The 15,383-nt window shown below is 47.1% G+C and overlaps 1 protein-coding gene across 7 annotated transcripts in view; it reads left to right on the forward strand.

Moving 5' to 3' along the window:
* The window catches only part of TNIP1 (TNFAIP3 interacting protein 1), a 57,601-nt gene that overhangs the window by 32,257 nt on the left and 9,961 nt on the right, over positions 1 to 15,383 (forward strand). For 6 of the 7 annotated variants that reach the window (XM_079144146.1, XM_079144150.1, XM_079144145.1 and 3 more), the window contains 6 exons: positions 2,228 to 2,419; positions 6,016 to 6,110; positions 7,904 to 8,018; positions 12,024 to 12,113; positions 13,547 to 13,612; positions 13,809 to 13,940. In XM_079144146.1, coding sequence (XP_079000272.1) covers positions 2,228 to 2,419; positions 6,016 to 6,110; positions 7,904 to 8,018; positions 12,024 to 12,113; positions 13,547 to 13,612; positions 13,809 to 13,940 — 690 coding nt within the window. The remainder of the gene's footprint in view (positions 1 to 2,227; positions 2,420 to 6,015; positions 6,111 to 7,903; positions 8,019 to 12,023; positions 12,114 to 13,546; positions 13,613 to 13,808; positions 13,941 to 15,383) is intronic. The other variant, XM_079144147.1, reaches the window with a different exon arrangement.

A 15,383-nucleotide genomic window follows, 5' to 3' on the forward strand; every position in this document is an offset into this window, starting at 1 on the left:
GTGGGGACACAGAGGGGCCATAGCAGGGGGTACTTCTCGCTCTCATATGCAAATCCCTGTGCCAGTGACTTCCCCTACTAGGGCACAAAGGCATCTGACTGTTGTGAAGACCTGGGCACTCTGCCAACCCTGTTGGGCTCTGGGCTAGTCACCTCCACACATTATGACTCAGCCCCTTGGGTGTGCAGGCTCCTAGTTTGCAGGGAAAGAAAGGGTCAGGGAGGCCCAGGGCCACTTAAGTCAGGTGATTTACCCTTCTGTGCAGGCTTCTGGCTTCTGCCGGGCTCCCCTCCCACGTACGTGTTGGAGTTTAAGCTTTCAACATAGACATACAGACCACTGGTGTGTGTGTATGTGTCTACACACCCATTCTTCCAGCTCTCGAGCAGCTCATGGAAGATGCTCTGCCCAGCATCTGCATTCCATACCTCACAACACTTGCTGCCTTTATCCCAGCTAGTCATCCTTCTGTCCTCTTAAAATGACAAACTTATTGATCTGGAAGATTCTTAGAGGTTTTGAATTCCTACCTTCTTCTCCCTCCCCTTCCACTGGGAATGTTTGTTTGTTTGGTAGGTTTTAATCATTATTATTGCCAGAAATACATGATCCAACTCTTCACTGTTACTCTGATCCCTACTTGCCAAAAAATTTGGGTGGCTACTGCTGCTCTTATATGTCAGTTCCCACTCAGGAGTCCAGCAAGTGGCCATTCAGCATGCCTTCAGTTACAAGAGACTATGAGGCAGCTATGAGTGTTATAAAGGATCTCTTTGCTTTGTGGGACCTCATGTCTTGTGTCCTGTCCTGTCCATGAGGGCTGTAAGATGCTGGCTGAGGAGATGAGATTCCCAAGGTCTCACCTTGGACCTGTAACTGTATCTCTTTAAGAAGTTTCTTCTTGGTCCTACACTGTGCTTCCTCTACACAAAACAAAACCAGACTGCCTCCTGCCCTCTGGAAGCTTGTGGGCTAGTAGGAGAAATCTGAGGATTCAAAGTCCTTCATGAGCCTCGAATAGAGCAGCATTGGCCACCTCAGATCCTGTGTGGAGAGAGGCTGCAGAGTTGAAGAAGCAGCACTGTCTCTAGTCAGAGTACAGTACTTACATGAAGTCAGCATTTGCTGACAGTCCAGCTGCTGCAGAGTTCAGAGAAGCAGGAGGTCTGTGGGGCAAAGCAGTTGGTTGCCACTGGGGAATTTCAGTTCTAGTCCTGGCTCTGCCAGTGACTCACTGGGTGGCCATGGATGGGTTCCTTCTCCCCATGCCTCAGTTTCCCAGCTCAAACCCCAAGGTCCCTGTAGCTTTTATGTCCTGTGATTCCCACAAATGTCTCGGGGAGGCCTGCTAGAGAAGCCGGATTATGGGCAGAGTGGGAAAAGGCGAACAGGACTTGTAGAGTCAAAAAGGACTAAACAAAGCCTGAAAAATCAGGGGCCTGGTGTGTGTTCTCAGGCAGGCAAAGGTAGGGAGGCTGGCCAGATGCCACTGCAGTTGGGATCTGCTCTGTAGGGTCTTGGAGCCCTGCTTGATGCAGTCAGTGATAGGGTACCTCTGTGTGTCCTTGGCAAGATGAGGCCTGACTAAAGCAATGTGTGGTAGGAATATTCTAGAGCGAGCAGGAGAGTAGGGTTAGACTCTCTGGCCCAGTCGGTTCCATTCTTATGTACTCTACTCGGTTGGAATTCTTTGAAACATCTACAGCTGTGATTCCTAACCTGTTTTGAATCGTGGGCCCTCTGAGAAGCAGATGACTACTCGGAACATTCCCCAGAAGACACAGAGTCATGGCTCTCTGGTTTCCCTGAGCTAAGAAAGCGGTGCATAGAGGGATCCCCCTTCTCTGGGACTGCCACTGTCATGCATTAATTCCTCCTTATCAGAAGCCTGTGAGGTAGAAGGGAGGGCAGGGCTGTGTACTTTTAGTAGTTGGGAATGCGGAGGCCAGGGGAAATGTGATTTCCCACAGGCATTCAGCAAGGCTTAGAGTGTGGGTGGAAGGTGGCCCTGTGCTGTTGAGCCAACCAGTGGCCTGAGAGTCCCGGGTCCTGCCCTGTGAGTCAGCCCCAGACAGGGAACCTGCGTAACTGGAGAATTTCCATGGGCTGAGCTGGGGCCACAGGGGGAAACTGAGTCATGGAGAATGGGGAAGCAGTGGGAGAATGGGCTGGCAGTGCCTGCTCAGGCCTGGATGAAGAGTGCTCCACATCCCCGTCCCCCCACCAGGATCTAGGTCCCCTGCCCCACGAGGACAGCAACCTGATGCTGCACCTGCAGCGCCTGGAGACAACCCTGAGTGTGTGTGCTGAGGAGCCAGACCACAGCCAGCTCTTCACCCACCTGGGCCGCATGGCCCTGGAGTTCAACCGGCTGGCCTCCAAGGTGCACAAGAACGAGCAGCGCACCTCCATCCTGCAGGTGAGGCAGGCAAGGGGGAGCCACCCTATTCCCTCCCCACCCTCCAGCCCTTCCTGGGACCCTGGGGTACCATGGGGACCTCTGTTTCAGCAGACTTTGATTCTTTTGTTCCGGGTGGTGAATGGAGTAAGGGAGTTGCGGGGAGGTAGGAGGAAGAGGAAGGAAATGAGGAAATTCGAGGTGGGCAATGCAAATCGCATGGTTGGGAATACCCTGGGGGCTGTGAATGGGGCAGACTGGTTGTGGTCCTGCCTCTGTTCTGCACAAGCAGGTGGAGGATGGAAGGGAACAGAGTTCAGCTCCTCATGTGTTAGGACCCCTGAGGCAGGAGCAGTCTTCATCCCCACTTCCACAGGTTGTTAAACAGCCCCAAGAAATGATACTTTTTGCCCAAGGTCACCCATCTGCCAAAGGGTAGAACTGGAATTAGAACCTTGATCTGTCATATTCCAAAGTTGGTGTTCTTGGGCACTGGGGATTGAACTCAGGGTCACTGGACCACTAAGCCATATCCCCAGCCCTGTTTTGTATTTTACTTAGAGACAGGGTCTCACTGAGTTGCTTAGCGCCTCACGTTGCTGAGGCTGCTTTGAACTCACTGTCCTCCTGAGCTCTGGGATTTCAGGCGCGTGCCACTGCACCCAGCTCAAAGTTCATGTTCTTAACCACCATCCCAACCTGCCTCCCCGATTGAATTCTTTTTAAAAGCCTCCCTGTGTGGTGTGCAGTGGTGCATGTCTGTAATCCCAGTGCCTGGAAGGCCGAGGCAGAAGGATTACAAGTTCAAAACCATCCTCAGCACCTTAGCAAGGCCCTAAGCAACTTAGTGAGACCCTGTCTTAAAATTAAAAACAAAAAAAGACTGGGGATTTGACTCAGCGATAGTGTCCCTGGGTTCAATCCCCAGTACCCACACCCTCCCTGCCCACACCAAAAAAGAGCCGCCCTGTGCTGGGCAAGGGTCAGGTTCCCTTGCTAGGCCGGGACTTATGTGGTCCTTGCTTCCTTTTTTTTTTTTCCCCATCCATAGACCTTTATTTTATTTATTTATAAGCAGTGCTGAGAATCAAACCCAGTGCCTCACACATGCTAGGCAAGCCCTCTACCACTGAGCCACAACCCAGCTCAGAGCATCCACATTTTAGCTCATATGGGAATAGATTCTGGGCTTCCTAAAAAGGTCCCCACTGAACCTCTGTTATTTTTTTATATCAGGGCTCCTGTTTGTTTTCCTTTTAGCTGTTATCATAGTTTACAATGATTTTATTAGGCGGTTTGTTTCTTTATCTTTTTCTTGTTCTCCCTGCTAGAACATGAGCTTTATGCAGAGGGCAGGTACCTTAGCCATCATATTCACCATTGTGTCCCAGTACTCAACACTTAGCACATTTGAGTGAATGAAATGAGTGAATGAAAGATTGAACAAAACAAAGAAATAAAACTCACAGGTGAGCTCTCTTAGCCCCTGTGATGGAAAATGATCCTCTTTGTGTGATTCTGTCCTGGGCCATTTTGTGCCCAGGACATTTGCCTAGAGACTCCAAGTAACCGCCTCTGTTCTGGAGGGGCAGGGCAGCAGGTGAGGCCTTTTTCTGGCCCTCCCTTAGTGCTCAGGAGCAGGACATTCTGGAGGCCCCGCCCAGGGCCATGGCACCCTTGTATTTACATAGCCTGTGGGTGGAGGTAGATTAATCCAGTTCCTCCAAATGCAGTCATTGGTTTTGTTTCTTGGTTCATTCAACAAGCATTCAGGGCCAGGCGTGGCACAGGACTCTGCTAGGCCTTTGGGGGAACCTGTAACAGCAGTTTTCTGTTTCCTCTGCCCCCACAGGGTGCAGCCACCCTCCAGTGCGAGGCTTTCGCCTCCATTCAGACCTTCCAGGACTCTCCTGCATTAGTCAGAAAGGAGAACTCTGGAATCTCCCCAGATAGTATGACAGGTTTCCCTCCTGTTCTGGAGGCAGGGGTTTATTTTTGCTCCACATCATTCCTTAGAGTTCCAGACCACAGGGGCGCCCCATCACAGAATACAAAGCATCCTTGTTAACCCCTCCTGGGGAGAAAAGCGATTGCACCACTATCCCCAGCCTGGGAATGGAAGGGAGTGGTGCAGTGTCTAGGGAGCCAGCAGCCCTGCCCCAGCCGAATCCCAGGCGCTCTCCTTGACTCCACTTCTCCCTTCTCTGCTCTTTCAGCACAAAGGGAAGTGATGCCAGATGGAGTGTAATCCCCAGTAGTGATTTTTTCTTTTCTTTTTTTGGTTCTGGGGATTGAACCCCAGGGGCACTGTATCACTGAGCCACATCCCCCACTCTTTTTACTTTTTATTTTGAGACAGGACCTTGCTAAGTTGCCTAGGGCCTCAGTAAATTGCTGAGGCTGACTTTGAACTTGTGATCCTCCTGCCTGAGCCTCCCCAAATTGCTGCTGGGGATTACAGGTGTGCACCATGGCGCCCAGCTCCAGTGGTGATTCTTAACAGCAGTTTCCCTCTTTAAAATAAAGGTGAATTACTTTACTTTGGTTAAGTTGTAAAGCACCCATGAGGTACTGCATGGACAAGCACCTAGCCACATAGCTGGCACACTGTAGGTGCTCAATGAGTATTTGTTAGAAGAGGGAGCTACTCCATTTGACACTGTTTGAATACTGGGAGCATCTGCCCCTCCCCACCTGGAAGGCCTTGCCTGGTTCTCCTCCCCTGTCAGGTGGCAGATCATTCCCGACACTTGCACTTGGTCTTACTCATCTCTCACAATAACCCTGAAAGGAGGCAGAGAAGGACAGTTGTAGGGGAAGGGACAAATCTCAGAAGTGGAGGGTGAGCCACCGCTTGAGGTTTGACCCGTCTTGTCTTCTGACTGCCTTTGGCCATGCTGGAAGCCTGTCAATACCTGAAAATCGATGCACCTTGCAGGCTGCGGTGGACTCGCCTGTTCACTTTTCATTATTTCATTTATTAAACCACTTGGTCATATGTTACTTCAACAAGTCTGAGCTGGGGATCTGGCAGTGAGCGTGAGAGTGGGGAGGAGACCCGGCCTTCTGGGAGTGCACAGACTGGTGGGCAGTGAGGGAGATGGATGTTAAGAAAACAGTGACACAGTTATTCAGCTTTCTTTGTCACAAGTATAAGGGCGAGAGCAGAGCCTACAAGTGAGGACAGTGGAAGTAACCTGACTTAGCTAGGTGTAGCCAGTCTTCTCTGAGAAGATGGCATTTAAACTAAGTCTTAAAGAAAGAGAAGTTGGCCAGGGGAGAGCTGGTAGGGAAGAATGTTCTGGGCAATAGGAACAGTGGTGAAGGAAGAGGGGATGGAGCTTTCTGGTGGGGGGTTGGGGAGAAGACTGGGAGGCCTACGACTGATTCTTGGTCAGGTGTCCTTACAGCCTGCTCCCAGGGGAGAGGATGCATGGAGGAGCCTGAAGGGGCCAGCTGGCCTGGCTCCTAGCTGGTGCGAAAATGTTTGAGTGAGGCCAAAGAGGATGAGGTTTTGGGACCTGGGCAGCGGCAGCGCTCCCCTGTCCCCCTGTGTGAACCTGCATTTGTGATGTACCCTCTCCTTAACTGCCCTTGCCTACCCGTCTGCCCTGCAGACCCTATGTGAGCAGCTTCGGAAGGAGAATGAGGCCCTGAAAGCCAAGCTGGACAAGGGCTTGGAACAGCGGGACCAGGCTGCGGAGAGGCTGCGGTAGGCCCAGGCCCCTCAGAGAAGGGGTGAGGGTTAAGGGGTGGGTGAAGGGAGTGAGGGTGGTGCATGGCACTCACTTCTGGGATGAGAACTCAGGAGTCTGGAGACCTGATGCTCGTAACCCTGTTTGAATGCCAAATCTCTTGGTCCTTCTCCTTTGGGCTCCTTTGGTATTTCTCTCCGGCTCTTATAATACTTTGGTAGTGTCCGAGTATGGAATACCTTGAGAACTGCAGGAAAAGGTTGGTACAAATTGCCCTTCTGATGTGGGAACTTAGCCTATTAGTTGTCCTGCAGGCTATGAGGGCTCAGGACTTTGCTGCCCCCTGCTGGCCACCATCCTGCCCCACTGGGTTTTCCTGAGAACATCAGATCTAATCTGAACTGAGGCTCCAGGACATTACAGATTTATACTCCAGCTCTCCCTCCTCTGCAAGGCAGAGCTGGCCAGTCTTAGGACTAAGACTGAAACATCCCTAAAGGAGAATCCTGAGGGGCATCTCTGTGGGCTTCCCTAGAGATGGGACTAGCTGTTTCACCAAGGCTCTCTGACCAGGATGTGAAGTCGGCCCAGGATCACACCCAGAGAAGCACTGTCCTGGACTGTAAAAGCTGAGGAAGCCCTTTGCAGTCATGCAGACCAACCCCTCATTGCGTGAAGAACTCAACTCTCTCATTGCCTAGAGAGAGGCAAGGGACTTGCTGTGGGTCTCTCAATAATATCCTGGGTCTCCTTGTACATTCATTAGGGTGGCTGCAACTCTTGCCAACACTGTGGTCCTAGGTAACGTGAGTGCTGAATCCTATGGAGTACCAGCTGGGCTTAGTACATGCAGGGGAGCACTGTGTCAGCAAGCAAGACTTGTCACTGTCTCCACCCCCCACTCTCCCTTTATTACAATCAGTAGAAAGTAATAACTTTTCAGTGCACCACAGTGATGTTTAACCACTGAACCCCAGGACCATTTTGAACGAACTCATCTTTATTAACTTTTGGATGAACAAGTAGTTGGTGTTTTATAGCCATGCTGACTCCATCCTGGAATCTAAAAATTCAGGCTAGAGGAGACTCATGCATTAGAAGGCAAAGTACAGGCAGAACAATGTTAGCCAATGCCTGTAATCCTAGCCTCTTAGGAAATTGAAGCAAGAGAATCACAGATTCAAGGCCAGTCTCAGCAAAACTTAGCAAGACCCTGCTTCAAAACAAAAATTTTAAATGCAGGCAATGTAGCTCAGTGGTAAAGCATGTGCAAGGGCCTCAGTTCAATCCCCAGTATCGCAAAAATGGAAAGCAGCATTACCTATCCTAAATAGAAGATAACTTTAAAAATAAACCCAGTGAAAATGAGAAGATTTTAATAGGTGATGGCTAAATACCATTGCCAACAAAGGCTCTGAATCCTGCATCCTCCTCTTTCTGCATTAACACAGGATATTAGCACATGTTAATGAGGTGCTCAGTCCACCATTCTTCTGCTCTACCCAAGACATAGGGAAATAACTGGAGAGGGTGGAGCTTCTCACTAGAATATGACCCAGGGTTATTTAATACATGTTTGGTTATATTCTGAAGATCTCATGTATATAGTCATAACAAAATTAGGGAAACCCTGCGGTTAAGGACCAGAGACCTCTAGGGAAGCGCACAGAGATGCCCCTCAGGATTCTCCTTTAGGCATGTTTCAGGATCTTGATGTGCTTCCCAGGGCACCTCTGCAACTCATGTGAAGCCCTGTTGGCCCTTTAACCTAGCCCTGCTATTGTGACTTCTCTGTTTGCCTCCAACCCAGGGAAGAAAATATGGAGCTTAGGAAGTTGTTGATGAGCAGCAGCAACAAAGAGGGTTCCTGCAGCTCCCCAAAGTTGGAGCGTGCCAACAAGAAGGGCATGGCTGGACAACAGCAGGTATGTGGTCAGAAATTCAATAGCATCCTCAGTTGCTGGTACCCAACACCATCCCTTCACCACCTCCACTGATAGTTTACTGCCTCCTGCACAAAGTTCCACTGGGAAAAAGTTCTAGTTGGTAGGTGGCAGTTCCATAGCTTGACTGACATCTGCCTCCCTGGAGCTTCCTCTCCTCAGCTTTTATGCTGCCTTCAGCCCCACAAAATGTCCCACTCCCTGGAACACAAGCTAAGAACTGCTGGCATTGCATAGCTCCGTGGCCCCCACAGGCCTTCTCCTCTCCTGGCTAAATAGTGGAAGTTCCTTCAGCCATTACTTATAGAAGGTAGCCCCGAGTCTTTGGCTCAGTCTGGGCACTATTCCCTAAACGAGTCATTTGTCAAGATCTTTCTTGAAGGGCAGCTCCCAAAAGTCAACTTAACATACCTGTATCCAGGCAGAATTAGGGTTAAGGTTGAGCAAGCTCCTCTGGGGATTCTGCCAATAAGCTCCTGTGATTACACCTCGAAAGCCTCTGGTGCTGGCTAACACTGGCATGGTCTGGTAATGAGGCAGAAGGGCTGGCCCACTTCCCCTGCTGCCTCCACTTCTAGCCCTGGCTCACAGCCAGGTCCCAAGAGCCTTTTGCCCAGTCTTCATCATACCCCTGAGTCCCAACTCTTTATCACCTAACAGCTACATAGTAACTCAATGTCTCTGACAAACCCTACTCCTATGAAATAGTAATAATTACCTTAATAACTTAATTCCTTGTTACTATGTGGCAATATAGAGTTTACCTAGGGCTTTCAAATCCATTATCCCATTTGGGGCTCCTCTCTACACTGAGGTATGCAGGGCTGGGACCCTTCTTCTACTTTACAGCTGTGGCAAGAGGTTTAGAGAGGTCATATGTCATCATGCAGTCCAGATTCCTGAGTCACCTGCTATCAAGCAGGCGGGCATAGCCAGGGAAGCACATTGCTAAATGACCAAAGTCTGCTCATCTTGGCCTTCTGAATCCCAGCCCATGAAGCCCTTCTCTTGTTCCATTTGCCCCTCAACTCCTACCTTGCTTGCCCTCTTAAGGAAGTGGCATGTGGACTCTCCCGATCTCTCCTGGATGCTGAGTCACCTCAGGTATGGAATTCTGTAGCCAGACCTTTTTGCTTTTCCAAAGCCCTTTGTATCATCTTATCTCACTTGACTTCTCTTGAAAGGCCAGAGGCTCTTACTAGCCTGTCAGAAAGAAGAAACGATTTGTCCATGCACCTAGGGCGTTGGGTCCATAAGAGGCATGTATTCCAGGAAGGTGTGAAGCCTGTGCCTGGCTCTGCAAATGGGTGGAATACTGGCTCCACCTCAGCTCTGTGACCCTGGACAAGTTACATATAACACTCTGGGCCCATTTCCTCCTCTGTAAAATGGAGATGTAACACCTCCCACAAGGGATTGTTAGGACGATTCCGTGATGCAAATGGATATGCGGTGGCTTATTGGAGTAAATGGTAAGCATTAGCTGTTGCTTTTAATGGCATATTTGATGTCAGCAGCCAGGTCTACTAACCTACTCTTCCTCGTGGGTTCCTCTCTTAGTAGAGGTTCCCTGCACATCACCCAGGAGCCTGGCATTCTCCCTCTTCCTTCTTTCCCAGTAGCCATCAACATTGGCAGATAAGCACAGCTCCCCTGCAGGAGGCAGCAGGCTCCAAGTGGGGGGCCTCCCACTTCTCAAAGAAGGTGACCTTACCTGGAGAGCTCCCTATTCCCTGCCTCGCTTCTGCTGCCATGGTGGTGTTACAGGTCTTAGCCTGTAGGGGGCACTTGATCCTCACAAGCTCTACCTCCAGACCCCACCCAAGCCTAGGAGAGCATGGAGGTGAACTGGAAGGCAGGGGATAAAGAGTATAAAAACAGAATATGACTCCAGTACAAATTGAAGTCAGAAGGTGAACTCAAACATCACAGGTCCAGATGGGGCCTGCAGAGACCGTCTCCTGCTCATCTTCTAACATGAAGGGCCGAGAGGGCCAGGTCTTGGCCTGCCTCACAGAAGGGCTTGGAGATAGAACCAGTGCTCAAGTTCCATACTCACTGTTTTTTGGTTTCACCTAATACTTCTTATTTACTTATTTTTATTTTGAAAACTTTTCATTTTGAGATAACTTTATACAGACAAACAAAAAATAAAATAGTTGAGAGTTCAGTTCTCACATCCCCTTCCTTTAGCTTCCCCTAACATTAACATCTTAAATAACCATGGTTCAGTTATCAAAACTAAGAATTAACCACATTACCATACTGTTAACTATGCTGAAGACTTTATTCAGATATCACTGGTCTTTCACTCATGTCCCTATTTGTTCTGGAATTTAATCCAGGGTCCCACGTTGCATTAAGTTGACACATCTCCTTAGTCTCCTCTAGTTTGTGACAGTTCTCATCTGTTCCTTATTTTTCCTTCCCTTGACACTTTTGAGCTATACTGGCTACTTATTTTGTAGATTGATCCTCAGTTTGGGTTTACCCGATGTTTTCCAAAGATTAGATTGTAGTTGTGGATTTTGGCAGGAGTCTCACAGAAGTGACCTGAGTGCACAGGTGCAGTTTGCTGGCCCTTCTCAGTACTCATGTCAGAGGTTCATGATGTCGGTACATCTTACTACTGCTAACTGTGATCACCTGACAGAGGTACTGTCAAGTCGCACCACAATAAAAGCGACTCATTTTCCCTTGGTAATTAACAACTATTTTTGAGGAGAAACTTTCAGACTATACAGACACCCTGTTTCTCCTTAACTTCACTCATCAGCACTTGCCTAGCACATGCAAGGTACTCACTAGTGGATCTCACCTGCAGCATTTATTACCATAGCTATTTTTTTTTTTTTTTTTTTTTTTTTTTTTTTTTTTTTAGTTTTTTGGTATCAGAGATTGAACCCTGGTGGGGCAGGGTCGCTTAACCACTGAACCACATCCCCAGCCCTTTTTATATTTTATTTAGAGACAAGGTCTCACTAAGTTGCTTAGGGTCTAACTGCGTTGCTAAGGTTCACTTTGAATTTGTGATTCTCCTACTTCAGCCTCCCAAACTGCTGGAATTGTAAGTGTGCACCACCATGCCCAGTCATTACTGTAGTATTTTTTAACAATGAATTTTTATTTCTCTCATTCTTTCCATATTTATCCCTTTTCCCCTATTTATTTCTTCAGCTATTTCTGCTATCAGTATGTTCTCAAGGATATTTGTTTTGTACCTTGATTTGTAATCTAATTCTGTTTTGATTTAGCTGTTCAAATTGTTAAGCTTTAGCTTAAGTTGTGCCTTGTGGCCCTTTGACATGCCTCTTTTATTATTATTTATTATGGTGGTTGTTTTTATTATTATTATTATTATGAGCACTCCCTTACTTTCTGGCACTATAGGATGCTCCAAATTCAATTTATATTTTCTCTGGCCCTGCTCTGGAATTCACTTCTCCAAGGACCCCTGATTATTTTTACTGGAAAATGATATTTAGAAACTAAGATGTGGGCACTTGGTGTACTCACGGCTATGGGGGTGTCACAGTTTCAGGCCCTTCCAGAGGACAGAGCTAGGAAATACATATATGGGTTCCCATCTTGCATACACACACACCTTTGTTTTATTCAAAAAATGTTTTTAAATAAACATTTTATAAATCTCTAATTCCTACAAGTTTTATAATTCCTTAACAGCTATGTAACTCTTACCTTTCAGGCCAATATGTATTTGGGGCCAATATGAGTGTAGGGGAGAGGGACCAGAGGGGAGAGAGCAGGGAAGGCAGCTGTGGGGAGGAAGCAGCGTCTGGCAGCCACCATGAGTCAGAGGCAGGGAATGGTCTCATCATGGATTCCAGAAGGGGGAAGTCATGGTTAGGGTAGTTATTGGTGTTCCTGTAGGAAGGAGGGGTAGGGAAGTAGGAGATAGAGGGCTAGAGGCATAGAGATGTATGGGTGAGACAATTTTTGGTAAAGATCCTCTGTGTTTCTTCTCAGGCTAATGTAATGGCGGGTAAGGTCCCCGAGGTAGGGGCCTTGGGTGCAGCTGAGAAGAAGGTGAAGATGCTGGAGCAGCAGCGCATGGAGGTAGGTGGCTGCAGGGGGTAGTCAGGAAAGACCTTTCTTCCCTCCTGGGACCAGCAGGATGAAACCCTGCCTGACCTTTAGGCTCCAGTTGATCCCAAGTTACCATGGGGAGTTGCCATGGTGACCACTGAACCGTACACCCAAGGAAGAGATCTGCTGTCCTCTCTTGACCTGCCCACAGAGGTCACTGAGGAGATGGCATTTGTGGTACAGCCTGAAATTGTTGGGGACTATGGAGGGGTTTAAGAAGGCTCCCAGAGTACACAGTGGATGGTGGGAACAGGTGATAGCTCAGGTACGTTCCAGCATTGGGGATAGGGAACCCCTCTGTCTGCACCTGCAGCTCAGGGAGGCACTGACGTGAAGGAGGACCCTGTGCTCTCCTGTAGCACAACTTCCCACTGGCCCGGAGTCTCCAGAAGTTCAGACTCTCCCCTGGTATCTTGTGTGTCTTCCTCCTCCACCTGCCTCCCGCGGACAGTGTGGTCTTTCCAGGCCTAGATAAAAACCCAGTTCCTTTCTAGTGGGCCTTGGTACTGTCCCTCCTCCCTAGGCCCCTTTGCACTGCTCAGGTCCTTTCCCGGACCCTGAGCCTCTGCCCCTCTGTCCTTCCTCACATCTGAAAGTTTGTTACATGCATATTAATTTTAGGTTATTTTTGTTTGTATTAGAAGGAGTTTCTTTTTAGATTTCAAAAGTAATGCAGTGCTCATTATTAAAAATAGAATCTCATCTAGAGATAACAGCAACTGATACCAGTTTATTGCATATTTGTCAGTTTTTTTAATGCATAAAAATAAAATAACAAACTATAAATTACTTTTTTCTTTTAAAATTAGCTGTCTTTGAGGGTATCTATTTATATCTGTAGATGCCATATTCCTTCAGTTCTAAATATTTTTATCATATATAATGTTTCTGAAATTGGGATACCCTTTCCCATTGTTTTGTTTATTTAATGAAGTAGAATTGGTTTTCTCCCCTGAGAAATTGTTACATCAAGAGTCTGACATGTAATTTGTAATATCTTTGAACTAAGAAAATGTAGTAGATGTCTTATTTTCTGAATACTTACATTATCTGTTTACATTATAATTTACTTATTAACCTATCTTCTGCACAGATGTTGGCCTCTGGATTTTTTTTTTTTTTTTTTTTTTTTTTGTAATATAAAGCTTGCTGAGATGATCAGACTATATATATTTGCACACTGTGTGTTTTTGTTGGTTAAATTTTTCAGAGTGGAAGTATTGAATTCAAGATATAAAAACATGAAATTTTAATTCATAATCCAAATTGCCTTCTGAAGAGGTGCGTGCTCCATGACTTTACACCAAAATGATTACTGTTTTCACATCCTAGTGTTGACTAAGACATGGAGAGTTGGTGCTCCATGATCCTTCTCTGCTTCTAAACCCCGGCTCTCCCCACAGCTACTGGAAGTGAACAAGCAATGGGACCAGCATTTTCGGTCCATGAAGCAGCAGTACGAGCAGAAGGTAAGGTGGGGATTCTTCTGTGCCCTCAGGGCATACTCAGTCTTCATCTTGATGCTTCCTTCTCAGCAGTTTTGAGCCTTGGGGAAAGGCCAAGCCTAACCCCAGGATGTTCCAGAGGAGCCAAGCCCTGCCCATGTTCCAGGCACTTCCTATACCCCTGCCTTCATGCACTCCCTTTCTCTGCCTTCAAACCCAGATCACTGAGCTGCGCCAGAAGCTGGCAGACCTGCAGAAGCAGGTGACGGACCTAGAAGCTGAACGGGAGCAGAAGCAGCGCGACTTTGACCGCAAACTCCTGCTGGCCAAGTCCAAGATTGAAATGGAGGAGGCAAGCAGACCCCCATGCCTTGTGATTGCAGCACTTTCTTCCCTTTTAGCCACCGGTTGCTGGAATCAGTGAGCCAAGGGTGGAGTCAGGATGCCCAGGTTCTAGTTCAAGGGCTCTAGAGCTGTGTGACCAAGGACAGAGCACTTTCCTTTCCTGTGCCTCAGTTTCCCTTCCGAAAATGAAAACGATTAGATTAGCTATTGCTTTTCCAAATTTTCTTGTTTTCAGTGAGATTTGTTCAATTACAATCTTACAGACTGATGTATATTTTCTCTCATGTGGAAGAGGAAAGTGGAAAAGAAAGATGGAGGGAGGGGCCTCATGAAAATCAAAGGGAGATGGATAAAGGAAAGGGACAAGGGTAGGAGGCGTGGAGGGAGGAGGGATGTACTGGGGAGTGATGTTGGCCAAATTATATTGTTATATTGTGCACATGTACAAATATGTAACAACAGGTTCCATCATTATCTACAACTGTAATGCACAGTAAAAAATGTGCAGAGAAAAAAATTCCCATGAGGCATCACAAGTAGTTAAAAATTCCACAATTATGATTAGTTATTGCAAATTCTCACATTTCAAGCTCTCTTAAGTGGGCTTGATCTAGATCTATAAATGTATAGAAAAACTGTTGTGAAAAGGAAGATTACACCCTAAATTCATAAGAGTGACCTTGTGACTAAGCATGCCCATGTGTGCACATGTGCAATGCTTAAATGTATGTGAATATATGGGCGGGGGTCTTAAAGAAAGGAGAGAGGCAGAGGCTGACCTATAAAAGCACTTTATCTTTTATTCTATTTTATTTCTAAATGGCAAAACCATTTAGAGAGTCACATATGAAAAAATGGTTTGCTCTGTAGTTGCTTTTTAAATCATTTCATATTTTCTCAAAAATTATCAAAAAACTTATGGAAACATTTCTATAAGAAATAGAAAGTACAGGGGCTGGGGTTGTGCCTCAGTGGTAGGGTGCTTGCCTAGCATGTGTGAGGCACGGGTTTGATTCTCAGCACCACATATAAATAAATGAGTAAAATAAAGGTCTGTTGATATCTAAAAAAATAAATAAATAAATAGAAACTGCACAGGGAAGCACATGTTATGAGAGTGATCCAGGAGGGCACAGTGACACATTCCTATAATCCCAGCTGTGTGACATCTTCTTCCTGCAAGTTCAAGGCCATCTGGAGCAGATTAGGGAGACCCTGTCTTAAAGTCTTAAAAAATAAGAAGGGTTAGGGTGTAGCTCAGTGGTAGAGCACCCCTGGGTTTAATCCCCAATAAAGCAAAAAAAAAAAAAAAAAAAAAGAAGCAGACTGAAGGGGCCAATCTACTAACTCTAGCATAGTGATAGTGATTTTGAGGGGAGGGGCTGGCACACAAAGCTTCGTTTATTCATTTGTCTAGTCAGTTTTCACCAGAGCATGCCCCAAGAGATTC

The sequence above is a fragment of the Sciurus vulgaris genome (genome assembly GCF_902686455.1).
Source record: "Sciurus vulgaris genome assembly, chromosome: 6".
Taxonomy (NCBI): domain Eukaryota; kingdom Metazoa; phylum Chordata; class Mammalia; order Rodentia; family Sciuridae; genus Sciurus; species Sciurus vulgaris.